Source organism: Pelophylax lessonae, assembly GCF_965119305.1.
Source record: "Pelophylax lessonae genome assembly, chromosome: 2".
Classification (NCBI taxonomy): domain Eukaryota; kingdom Metazoa; phylum Chordata; class Amphibia; order Anura; family Ranidae; genus Pelophylax; species Pelophylax lessonae.
In genome coordinates, this window is record NC_138769.1 from 18,975,432 (window position 1) to 18,989,653 (window position 14,222).

Here is a 14,222-nt window from a genome sequence, read left to right on the forward strand (position 1 = left end):
ATTTCATGATATAAATCCCCATGGTCTAATAGTATTACAAGAATATAGTCATATTTTCATCTTTCAAGTGGTGTGATTGTTTCTGAATTCGAACCATATTTGTTTGTTTTCACATAAAAACATAAAATTTATATATTTTTTCAGAGTTTGTGTGTGGTCTGTTATGGACACACACAAATACTTTGTATTTTTACTTTATTTTGAGTTATTTGTTTTATGTTCTTAATTTTGATTTTGTTTTGTTTTTGTTTGTTTTTTTTTATAAATCTGTTTATTATTTTGCATACATCAAATCTTACCATACATATTCAGATAAATGGTAACAATGACAATAACAACAACAACAAAAAAGGAGAAAGAAAAAAAAATATATAAATAAAAAAAAAAAAAAAATATATATATATATATATATATATATATATATATATATATATATATATATATATATATGTATATATATATATATATATATATATATATATATATATATATATACACATTTATACACCCTTCCTACCTTCCCCCATGATGCATAATCCTCATAAAGATACTTTAACCACTTGCCGACCGCCGCACGCCGATCTACGTCGGCGGTCACCCCTCACAGGCAAAGTGACGTAGGGCTACGTCACTAGCTTGTGAGGGTCTAGGGAGCGAGCGCGCGCCGCCGGAGGCGCGCTCCCGCTCCCGCGTGGTCACGGACCCTCCCGCGCGTGTGACCGGCGGACCCGATGTCCGCCGGTCACTCTGCGATCGGCGGGGGAGAGGGAGAAAGTCAGGCAGCTTGTGTAAACAAGCTGCCTGTCATTCTCCCCTCTGTATGAGAGCTGATCATATGGATCTACTATGTAGATCCGTTGATCACTCTGCATACAGCTGAAGCCACAGCCAATCACAGTAAGAATCACGCCCCTAGGGACACACACAGCCCCTCCCTCTCAAATAAAGTTAACCCCTTCACTACCAGTGTATTTTTACAGTAACAGTGCATATATATAGCACTGATTACTGTAGAAATGTCACTGGTAACCCCAAAAGTGTCAAAAATGTCAGTCAAGGGTCCGATCTGTCCGCCCCAATGTCGCAGTACCGCAAAAAAAAAATCGCAGATCGCCGCCATTACGCGTTAAAAAAAAAAACAACAAAAATGACAAAAATCTTTCCCTTAGTCAGTAAACGCAATAACTTTTGCGCAAACCAATCAAAATACGCTTTTTGCGATTTTTTTTACCAAACATAGGTAGCATAAAACAAATTGGCCGAAAATGTTAAAAAATTTTGATTTTTACATTTTTTTGGGGGGGAATTTCATATAAAAAAAAGGGAAAAATATTGCTATTTTTGCAAAATTGACGCTCTTTTTTTGTTTATAGCGCGTGATCAAAAAATCGCACAGGTGATCAAATACCGCCAAAAGAAAGCTCTGTTTGTGGGAAAAAAAGGACGCCAAATTCGTTTAGGTACAGCATCGCACGACCGCGCAATTGTCCGTTAAAGTCACGCAGTGCCGAATCGCAAAATACCCCCTGGTCGTTTAGCAGCCAAATCCTCCGGGGCTTAAGTGGTTAAATATTATCTACAAATAAACTTCTCCAACTCCTACTCAGAGCCTAACTATTTCCAGGATTAAAGGAGATAAAGCCAACTCCTTGTGCGGCCGTGCCAGAATCGGCCAGGCACCCTGACCATATCCTCTCATATTTCCTCAAACAACCCCTATGTGCATAGGTTTCTCTGTACAATGGTAAATCACTATTAACCAGACCTTTCCAAAATGAAACCGTAGGTGGATCCTTTTTCTTCCAGTGTAAAGTAATGGCCTTCCCTGCGTAAAATAAAAGAAGACTAACCAGAACTTTTCCAGTTCTGGTATGTAACAAGGGTGTCACCAAACCCAATAAACAAATTTCAATAGCCCTATGGATTGAGATTGTTGTATGTGCGTTAAGTACCCCCAAAACTTCCTCCCAATAACTAATGGTCTGAGGACATGACCAGAAAATATGTGTAAAGTTCCCCTCATGGTCTCCACATCTCCAACATTCAGGAGAGCATGATGGGTACATCCATTATAATCTAGCAGGAGTAAAAATAGCCCTATGCACTATTTTATACTGAATTTGTCGATCCCGCAAGGAGACTTTTAACCTTCTTAGCAGTATTCCCGAGCGTGGCTCGGGGTTAAATTTCAGAGCCAAAAGCGGTAACCCTGAGCCACACTCGGGGTACCGCCAGAAGCATCGCTGGATCCTGTAAAAGAGGTTTCTTACCCTGTCACCGGGATCCAGAGATGTATCTCAGCGGTATGCAGCGGCGGATCTTCCTCCCGATCCTCTCCGTGCCCCGGCTTCCGTCTCCTGCGACGTGACGTTCGCAGGGGGGTGGAACCGGCGGCAAATTCAAATGTAAAACACACCAAACACACTGATACCATTCAAAATAAAATAAATTCACATTACATTGCCCCCCAGTGCCCTTTCCTGCAGTTTTACTGTACTTTTTATGTATATATATATATATATATATATATATATATATACACGTATATATAAATATATATAAATATATATATATATATATATATATATATATATATATATATATACACACATATATATATATATATATATATATATATATATATATATATATATATATATATATATATATACAGTATATATATATATATATATATACATACATACATACTTTAACTTTTTTATAGTTTTTTATTATATTATAATTTATGATTTTGTGTCTCAAACTTTATCATACCGGAGATGTTATAAAGAAAAAAGCACAGTTAAAAAAAAAAAAATGTAAATAGTTGGTTTGGGCTGCTCATTCTCAAGAATTTCATGCAAAATAATGGTACCGCTTTCAGCACCTAAAATCCGAAAGAATCATACCGCCAGGGAGGTTAAATGGTAAATCCCAGATCTTACCCTAGTCCTCCGGGCCCAAACCTGGCACATCCCTCTCTCATTTAGCACATAGTTTATCTAACGGAGGTAATGCATCTGCTACTAAATGAGCGTAAATCCGTGACATGCGCTTTTTATTACAGTCCAAGCGAAGCAAACATTCCAATTATTTTTTTTTCACATTACTTTTGAATGTTTTTTTTTTTTGGTCTGTTTTCTTAAAGAATGGGCTGAGCAATATGCCTTGCTCTTCATGTGAAGCAGAAACAGCTGATTGAAGCTCTTGGATCTCATCAACTCATGTTTTACACCTGTGTAACCATGTGATCTTTACTATATATATATGTGCATGATGGTTGTGTCCTTTATGGTTTTGAAGAAGCACGTTTAACGTGTGAAACGCGTCAACCTCCCTGCCGATATGCCAATTGTGCCATGTTTTTATTGATTATTATTATTATACAGGATTTATATAGCGCCAACAGTTTGCACAGCACTTTACAATATGAGGGAAGATACCGTATATACTCGAGTATAAGTCGACCCAAATATAAGCCGAGGCCCCTAATTTTACCACAAAAAAGTGGGAAAACGTATTGACTCGAGTATAAGCCTAGGGTGGGAAATCCAGCAGCTACCGGACCCAACTGGACCACCACAAGACGCAAAACAGGGGCTGCAGGCATGGTACAGGAGATGGCACAGGTCATGGTATAGGCATGGCACAGGTCATGGAACAGGTGATGGTACAGGCATGGCACAGGTCATGGTACAGGCATGGCACAGATGATGGTATAGGCATGGCACAGGTGATGGTATAGGCATGGCACAGGTCATTATACAGGCATGGCACAGGTCATGGTACAGGCATGGCACAGGAGATTGTATAGGCATGGCACAGGTGATGGTACAGGCATGGCACAGTAGGTATAGGCATGGCACAGTATGTACAGGCATGGTACAGGAGATGCAGTGCTGCGGGCATGGTACAGGAGAATGTCCTGTACCATGCCCGCAGCACTGCATGAGGAAATGCAGAGGCTGCGGAGGAGTCTCACTTACCTGTCGGTGAGGCGCCTTCGATTTAAAAATCGCGCCGCCCGGCGCCAATACGTCACCGCGAATGCCCTGCCAGTGCTCGGGAAAGCCCGTACACGTTCGGCTATTGCCGGGCATGCGGCGCATGCGCGGTGACACGTCAGCACCGGGCGGCGCCATTTTAAAAAAGACAGTGACTCGAGTATAAGCCGAGGGGGGCTTTTTCAGCATGAAAAAACATGCTGAAAAACTCAGCTTATACTCGAGTATATACGGTAATTCAGTTACAATACAATTCAATACAGGAGGAATTAGAGGGCCCTGCTCATTAGAGCTTACAATCTAGAAGGGAGGGTCAAGTGAAGCAAAAGGCAATAACTGTGGGGGATGAGCTGATGGAGAAAATGGAAGTATAGTTTTTAGGTGTGGGTAGGATAGACTTCTCTGAAGAGGAGGGTTTTCAGGGATTGTCTACAAGCTAATAGAGTAGGGGATAATCGGACCGATTGGGGTAAGGAGTTCCATAGGATTGGAGAGGCTCTGGAAAAGTCCTGGAGGTGAGTATGGGAGGAAGTGACGAGGAAGTTAGAGAGCAGGAAGTTTTGAGAGGAACGAAGAGAGCAATTAGGTTGGTATTATGAGACGAGGCTAGTGATGTAGCTGGGGGCTAAGCTCTGGATGGCTTTGTAAGATGTTGTTAGTATTTTGAATTTCATTCGTTGGGTGAGCGGAAGCCAATGGAGGGATTGACAGAGAGGATGAGTCGGGCAGCAGTATTCATGATGGATTGAAGGGGGGGATAGCCTGTGTAGCGGTATGCCAACAAGAAGGGAATTGCAGTAGTCGAGGCGCGAGATGACCAGGGAGCGAAGTAGGAGCTTTGTTGTGTCTTTGGTTAGAAAAGGGCGTATTTTGGAGATGTTGTGGAGGTTGAGGTAGCAATATTTGGTCCGTGCTTGGATGTGAGGCTTGAGGGAGAGTTCAGAGTCCAAGACAACACCTAGGTCCTTGGCAAGTGGGGATGAGCTGATAGTTGTGCCATCGATATTGACAGAGAGATCAGGGGAAGGGGCACGTGGTGCAGGAAAAATTATAAGTTCGGTTTTGGAGGGATTGAGTTTGAGGAAGTGGTGAGACATCCAGACTGATATATCAGATAGTAAATTAGTGATTGGTGCGGAGACTGAGGGAGTGAGCTGAGGGGTGGATAAATAGATTTGGGTATCGTCATGATGATATTGGAAGCCATGGGAGGCTATCAGCTGACCCAGAGAGGAGGTGTAGATTGAAATTAGGAGAGGTCCAAGAACAGAATCATGGGGGACCCCAACAGAGAAAGAAAACAGAAGTGAAGCGTCCAATCCTTTTCCTTTCCATATGTGTCTGCAGCAGTGACAGGGCGTGCACCCCATACTACAGGGTTGGAAGTAGACACCACAGCTGTGTTCATTCACCTGGAGCAGAAGGACTTATTCTTAAAAAAAAAAATCCTGCTGAAGTGCTAGGTGTAAATGAGCCCTTACACATATTGATGAGATTACGTATAATGCATTTAGTGGATTTCTTTGAAGCTAAAAACACAATGACAAGATTCTATTTTCCTTTTAACGTATAAAGTCCTCAACTTTCTTTTTTTTTCCCAGGGTGATGGCCTTCACATGACGAAGAGTCCTGTCTTTTAGAAAAACTGCAATGGAAAAAACCAGACTGGAGACTTTACTGACACGCCGGCAGCCTTCCTTGGATGGTAGAAATGAGGCCACGGGCCTCGGCACTCTATACTCAGGACGGCGATTATCAGCTTTCTGAGCTTCTTGCTGACATTTTACTTCATGTCCCATGTGGTCCACCTCCTTCCTCCGACCCCAGGCACCAGACAGGAGAAGGATGGGCCAATACATCCATTATCTTCTACTGCTGCTACTGAGCTTTGCTCTGGACTCATCCTCTTATGGGCCAAACACCAGAGCCCAGAAGAAAGGAGACATCATTCTTGGTGGACTCTTCCCCATCCACTTCGGAGTCTACTCAAAGGACGAGATCTTAGAATCAAGGCCGGAATCCCTCGAGTGCACCAGGTAGGAAATGGATTTTGTGGAGTAATCATACAAGTCGGAACAATTTCACTGAAAACTCCATCTTAACATTTCAGAAAATAAATAATCCTAGATGCTTCCTTGAAGCTGGCCATATAGGGTGCAATCAGATTGTATGGTCTGCTTTGGATCTACTAATAACAATGTAGTATGAAAGTCTACCTAATTGAATGCAAATGGAATGGATACTTTAGGTAGGGCTTTTATGACCTAGTTGATCCTAAGGAGATTGTTTACTGTAAGACAGCTATACTGAACTTTTTTTTTACCATGGTTGAACCCTGCAGGTTCTGGGAACCCTTTTCTATCAATTACCATATCAACAGGTCGCGGTAGATTAGCCTGGTGTTCAGTAGGAATAATGCTCAATATATTGGTGGTCAGTGCATGCAGAATGCTCCTTAAAATGATGGTCAGTGGAAAGAATTACTCTTACATTAGTGGTCCATGGGAAGACTACTCCTTACATTGGTGGTCAGTGGAAAGAATGCTCCTTACATTGGTGGTAAGTGCGAAGAATGCTCCTTTCATTGGTGGTCAGGACAAATAATGCTCCCTTAATTGGTGGTCATTGAGAAGAAAGCTCCTTACATTGGTGGTCAGGGGGAAGAATGCTCCTTACATTGGTGGTCAGTGGGATGAATGCCCCTTGCATTGGTGGTCAACGGGGAAAGAATGTTCCTTACATTGGTGGTCAGGGGGAAGAATGCTCCCTTAATTGGTGATCAGTGGGAAGAATGCTCCTTACATAGGTGATGTTCACATATAGGTCCACATATACATATCATGAAATATTCCTAACAATGGGTATCAAACACATAAACATAAAATATTGCTGACAAAATTTTAGGAATATTTCCTGTTTATGCGTTTGATGCCCATTGTTGGACAAGGCTATGATGGAGCCTCTGTAATGAGTGGACGGCTTAATTGCATTTTATTGTTGGCCCCCCTACTTTTGTCCCTCTCCCCCCATCTGCCCCCCTAAATATGAAAGCTGGAGACACCACTGCTCACTAGCTCCTCCTGCTGACTTAACTTCATTACTGCATACCTCCCAACTTTCCTAAATGGTAAAGGACACATTACAACACAATGTATGCAGCCAAACAGGGTTACCATTAGAAACTATGGGGCCTTGTACCATCTACCTAACAGAAACAATATATACCTGTGCTCAGATCCCAATAGCTTGTACATGCATATAATCTACCAGATGCTAAAGGGGTGTGACCACATGACCCCCCCCCCTCATCCCCAGTGTCATCCCATACACCCCCACTACCCTAACACTCCATGTCCCCTGCATCACCTGGACTCTGCTCAGCCTGTATCCCCAGTACTTTAACTCTCTGCACCACCTGCACCCTTCACTAGCCCACATTGTGCACATTCTGCACCCCCGGCATCCCCACACATTCTGTACACCCTAAATCCCACATATTCTGTACACCTCACTATACCACCTGCACCCCCACCCCCTGCTATTCACCCTGTGCCCCCTGCCCCCCATCCCACACTCTGTACCCCTGCATTATTGCACTCTGCATCCCCCATTACTCCACACTCTGTACCACCTGCATCCCCTATTACCTGCACCCTGTATCCTGCACATCTCCCCCTCTACAACTTCCCCTACATTCCTTTGCCACACAGCGTCCTCACCAGTCATATTTGGGGAGAAGCCTCACCTGTAGGTCTTTTCTGTGCCAATGCCCTGAGCTGTTGTGCACAGCTCAAACCTCCAAACTTCCCATGCTCCATGCTTCACCTGGACACATGGGCACTGGGCTCCATCAGGACAGCAGGGGGGCCTGGTATGGAAGGGCTGCCTGTACCCCCCATTAGTGGCCCGACGTGCAAAGGACGTGCCCCTGTTACATTGATCACGAAGGATTAATATGAAACAAAAATTCTTTCTTAGAGTATTTTTTTCAGCACTATTTTTGCTTTATCTTGGCTTTCCAAAAAATCTAATACAATAATCTAAACCTTAGATAAAAGGTTTAGTGTAGCAAAATACATACAGTATCTCACAAAAGTGAGTACACCCCCCAAATATTTTATTCTATCTTTTCATGTGACAACACCGAATAAATTACACTTTGCTACAATGTAAAGTAGTGAGTGTACAGCTTGTATAAGGCTCGGTTCACACTACGGCGCTCCGACTTAGAGGGCGACCTGTGAAGTCGCGTGCACCGCGACTTCGGCACGACTTGCACGGACTTCATAAAATTAATGTCTATGCAAGTCACTCCAGGTCGCCCCGAAGTAGTACAGGACCCTTTTTCTAAGTCGGAGTGACTTGTGTCGCTCCTATTAGAACCGTTCCTGTACTAGACTATGGGACGTGGCGGTGCGTGACTTGTCAGGCTGACCAAGTCACCTGACAAGTCGTACCAGTGTGAATGGAGACTAACAGTGTAAATTTGCTGTCCCCTCAAAATAACTCAACACACAGCCATTAATGTCTAAACCGCTGGCAACAAAAGTGAGTACACCCCTAGGGGAAAATGTCCAAGTTGGGCTCAAAGTGTAAATATTTTAATATTTTGTGTGGCCACCATTATTTTCCAGCACTGCCTTAACCCTCTTGGGCATGGAGTTCACCAGAGCTTCACAGGTTGCCACTGGAGTCCTCTTCCACTCTTTCATGATGACATCACCGAGCTGGTGGATGTTGGAGATCTTGCGCTCCTCCACCCTCCATTTTAGTATGCCCCACAGATGCTCAATAGAGTTTCGGTCTGGAGACATGCTTGGCCAGTAAATTATCTTTACCCTCAGCTTCTTTAGCAAGGCAGTGGTCCTCTTGGAGGTGTGTTTGAGGCAGTGTTAATTTCGTCGACTAAAACCGACTAAAACGTTTTCGTCGACTAAAACAATTCAGATGACTAAAATACGACTAAAACTAAAATGGCATTTTAGTCTTAAGACTAAAATACGACTAAAACTAAAATGGCATTTTAGTCATAAGACTATAACTAAAACTAAATTGAAATTTGCTGCCAATATTAACACTGGTGTAGTGCTGTGCTAGTGCATGCTCAAAGCTTAATACCATAAATAATAACATATTCGATTTTTCACTCCAGGACCAACAGTAGTATATAATGAGTTTGGAAATTGTAGAGAAATGCTTAAATAATGCATTACAAATTACAATTGAACTACACCCATTCGATTATAGATGACTAAAATAAGTTTTAGTCGACTAAAATGTAAGATGTTTTAGTCGACTAAAATGTACTGGAGTTTTAGTCGACTAAATACGACTAAAACTAAAACACTTGCAGAAGACTAAAATGGGACTAAAACTAAAATGCCATTTTAGTCCTAAGACTAAGACTGAAACTAAATTGAAATTTGCTGCCAAAATTAACACTGGTTTGAGGTCATTCTCATATTGGAATACTGCCCTGCGGTCCTGTTTATGAACGGAGGGGATCATGCTCTGCTTCAGTATGTCACAGTAAATGTTGGCATTCATGGATCCCTCAATGACCTGTAGCTCCCCAGTGCTGGCACCACTCATGCAGCCCCAGACCATGACACTCCCACCACTATCTATGCTTGACTGTAGGCAAGACACCCTTACCTTTGTACTCCTCACCAGGTTGCTGCCACACACGCTTGACACCATCTGAACCAAATAAGTTTATCTTGGTTTTATCAGACCATAGGATATGGTTCCAGTAATCCATGTCCTTAGTCTGTTTGTCTTCAGCAAACTGTTTGCAGGATTTCTTGTGCATCATCTCTAGAAGAGGCTTCCTTCTGGGGTGACAGCCATGCAGACCAATTTGATGCAGTGTAAGGCATTTGGTCTGAGCACTGACAGGCTGACCCCCCCACCCCTTCAACCTCTGAAGCAATGCTGGCAGCACTCATATGTCTATTTCCCAAAGACAACCTCTGGATATGACGCTTAACACGTGTACACAACTTCTTTGGTTTACCATGGCGAGGCCTGTTCTGAGTGGATCCTGTCCTGTTAAACCGCTGTATGGTCTTGGCCACCGTGCTGCAGCTCAGTTTTAGGGTCTTGGCAATCTTCTTATAGCCTAGGCCATTTTTATGTAGAGCAACAATTATTTTTTTTAGATCCTCAGAGAGTTCTTTGCCATGAGGTGCCATGTTAAACTTCCAGTGACCAGTATGAGAGAGTGAGAGAGATAACACAAAATTTAACACACCTGTAAGACTAACGTGTCACATGACACCGGGGAGAGAAAATGGCTGATTGGGCCCAATTTAGACATTTTCACTTAGGGGTGTACTCACTTTTGTTGCCAGCTGTATAGACATTAATGGCTGTGTGTTGAGTTATTTTGAGGGGACAGCAAATTTACACTGTTATACAAGCTGTACACTCACTACTTTACATTGTAGCAAAGTGTTATTTCTTCAGTGTTGTCACATGAAAAGATATAATAAAATATTTACAAAAATGTAAGGGGTGTACTCACTTTTGTGAGATTCTGTATAATAGTTTAACAATACATTTTTCTATAGGGGTCTATACCCAGTGCTTTAAGTGGCCCAAAAGAGGTGCCGGTACTCTATCATAGCCTATACATTTCCCCCCTCCCCCCCACCCCACATCAGGGTCCCCACAGAGCACCCCTCCTGGCCTGGGCTGTGACTCTGGAGCAGGGGGACTCACTGGTGGTGACTGGTCTGGCTCTGGAGTGGGAAATATTCTTGGGGGGGGGCAATTGAGGGCGCAGATGTCCAAAATGAGCGTACTGGTACGCTAAGGCGCACGGAGAGGTGGCGGTATGCTCAAGAGCCATATTTGGAAGTGGCAGTACTGAGTACCAGTGCATACCGGCCCACTTAAAGCACTGTCTTTACCAAAAAAGAGGGCCAATTAAAGGGAAAAGAGGATCAGAGGGATTTGGTTTCAAAAGAGGTACAGTTGGTGGCCATGCTACTGCTCCTTGTGATGGGTGGAGGTCAGCAGGAGGAAGCAGTGAGAGGTAAAGGGACCCTAGAGGTCAACACATGCTTTTTCCATACAGGATAAGGCAGCAGGCTTGCTGTTGGATCCCTCAGTAGATAAAACTAATGCTAAAATAAAATAGGGACAACTTTCAGTATAAATGCCATGCAGATAGGTCCCTTGTGGAGTCAGTGGAGACCAAACCCAGATTCCCAGAACTGCTAACATCTGCTGTGATTCTCTGTGTCTGCAGACAGAGTCAGGCTGTTGGCAGTCATTGTACATAATCTGACCTGTGAAGGACCCTACAGACAGTACAAAGGATATTTACAAGACTCTTTCCTGATCTCCGCACAGACAGGACGGGTCACTTTACACTAAGACATCCATGTGAGAGGTCACTAATATTTTGCACTAGTTAAACACAGTTCCCACGCATTAACTATTTGCTGGTAAATCCCAATAAGATGGTACAGAAATTGTGTGACTGTAAAGTGTGTGGGCAGGTTTAAGGGGATTGTAATACATGTGGCCAGATAAACACCACCAACAGGCTTTACCACACAATCTGATTGTATAATCTTTGCAGATTTGCCAGTAACATTCAGTCTTGGGGTTCATCCAAACATTGCATTAATTTTATATCCAGCCAGGCAGGTGCTATTATTGGGGCCAATAATGGTCTTCTTAAGACTTGGGCTTTAAAAGAGGACACATGTTCCTGAACAGCCTCTGAAATGTTGCAAAGAACCACATCCATTATGAACTCAAAGACTGGGCCAAGCATTTGGTTCTCTTTGCATCACAACAAGTCAAAACTCACTCGACCTGGAGGGTTTAAGGCACACTTGACCTTGAAAGTCCTTTGACTAACATTGACAGCCCCTAGCAGAGGCTTTGGAAGCTGCTCATGTTATATCTCAAACTTTGTGGCACATTCAGTTGTCATTCGACCTGCTGCACGGAAGAGTTTGGTTGTCAATTCCAACAAGGAAAGCAGTGGCGGCTGGTTCTCCATGGGTCGGAGGGGGGCAACAGATGGACCTGACCACAGACCACACCAGCTCCAGCCCGCACCGCACACCATACAACCCCCCACTCCTCCCTGGTCACCGGCTCACTCACCCTGCGCTGGCCCTGGACTGAGATGTGGAGATGGCGGCGGCTTCCCCCTCAGTCTCCTCCGTGTCCCCCTTCGTTAGTCGGGCTTCGCCTGCGTCTCCACAATCCTGGGCGGCTCCCCTGTACACCTGGATAGGAGGGGCGGCGGGGGGCAGCATGTAGAGAAATCACTGTGCTCCCTTTTCCTCCTGTAACTGCAGGAGGAAAATGGAGGAGATTGGCTCCTCTGTATGCTGCCCCCCGCCGCCCCTCCCGCCGCCCCTCCTATCCAGGTCTGCTGTCTCTGGGCCCCTGTGTGCTCCCCTGGTTCCCCGACCCCTACTGTGCTGCCCCCCCCCCCATTGTGCTCCCTTCTCTCTCCTGCCGGGTACTGCAGGGGATGTGTCACAATAGAGAACCAGGAATGGGTCGGTAAATATGTCATTTACCAGCACCTTCTATTTCTGAATGGACAGAGTCATAGTCAGTCACATTGTAAAAAAATAAAATAAAATGATAAAAAATAATACAATTAAAATACCAAAAAACAAAAACAAACTACTGACACCAGTGGGTGAACTTCCAGGATCGCAAAGGTCACACTTGAGACCGGGCCCTGGCATTCCACCACCGTGGGGAGGCACCAAGATGACAGGAAGGGGGCCCACTGCAGAACTTGTGAAAGGGACCGTAATAAAGGGTCCCGCAATGCGATTAAAGGACCCCAGGATCAGTGGGAAGAGCCCCAGACTTGAAGGGAAGGGCCCTGGCCAGGGGTCCGGGGGCCCTTCTTGTTTTCATGCACTGGGGCCCTGAAGGTTCTAGTTAAACCCCTGTAATATAGTGTAGCTCACCAGACCTTTGAAATAGTGATCCTGCCAGTAACATTCTTCCCTTCTTAAAGCGGAGCTCCACCCAAAAGGGGAAGCTCCACTTTTCTGCCTACTCCTCCCCCCCCCCCCCCCCCACCACCACTGACACATTTGGTACCTTTTGGGGGGGGCTGCAGGTACCTGGTTTTGACACTGGTTTTTCACTTCCGGCTCACTTCACCGCGGCTCCTCCTTCCCCCGCAGCTGGCCCATTCACAAAGTGCAGTAGGGAACCAGCTGTGAAGCGGCAAGGCTTCGCTGCCAGTTTCCCTTAGTCGAGATGGTGGCGGCAGCACCTGATAGCCGATTGAAAAATCGGCTCAGGCGAGGACACCGCTGGTTTCCTGGACAGGTATGTACCCTAATAATAAAAGTCAGCAGTTACAGTATTTGTAGCTGCTGACTTTTATTTTTTTCTGAAGGAGCCTGGAGCTCCTCTTTAACCACTTAAGCCCCGGAAGATTTTACCTCCTTCCCGACCAGGGCCTATTTTGCGATTCGGCACTGCGTGATTTTAACGGACAATTGCACGGTCGTGCGACGCTGTACCTAAACAAATTTGACGTCCTTTTTTTCCCACAAACAGAGCTTTATTTTGGTGGTATTTGATCACCTGTGCGATTTTTTAATCCTGCGCTATAAACAAAAAAAGCGTCAATTTTGCAAAAATAACAATATTTTTCAAAATTTTTTATATGAAATTCCCCAAAAAACAATGTAAAAATCCAAATTTTTTAACATTTTCGGCCAATTTGTTTTATGCTACATATGTTTGGTAAAAAAAAATCGCTAAAAGCGTATTTTGATTGGTTTGCGCAAAAGTTATCGCGTTTACTAACAAAGGGAAAGATTTTTGTCATTTTTGTTGGGTTTTTTTTAACGTGTAATGGTGGCAATCTGCGATTTTTGTTGCGGTACTGCGACATTGGGGCGGACAGATCGGACCCTTGACTGACATTTTTGACACTTATGGGGTTACCAGTGACATTACTACAGTAATCAGTGCTATACATATGCACTGTTACTGTAAAATTACACTGGCAGTGAAGGGGTTAACTTTTTTGAGAGGGAGGGGTTATGTGTGTCCCTAGGGGCGTGATTCTAACTGTGATTGGCTGTGGCTTGAGGTGTAGGAACAGTGATCAACGGTCCTACATAGTAGAACCATATGATCACTATTCATATACAAGGGAGAATGACAGGCGGCTTGTTTACATCAGCTGCCTGCCTTTCTCCCTCTGCA

The 14,222-nt window shown here is 44.1% G+C and overlaps 1 protein-coding gene across 1 annotated transcript in view; it reads left to right on the forward strand.

Annotated features, from left to right (window-relative positions):
• Positions 1-14,222, forward strand: part of CASR (calcium sensing receptor) — a 202,201-nt gene that overhangs the window by 113,954 nt on the left and 74,025 nt on the right. Inside the window, exon 2 of the mRNA XM_082247261.1 lies at positions 5,606-6,040. Coding sequence (XP_082103387.1) covers positions 5,802-6,040 — 239 coding nt within the window. The 5' untranslated portion in view covers positions 5,606-5,801. The remainder of the gene's footprint in view (positions 1-5,605; positions 6,041-14,222) is intronic.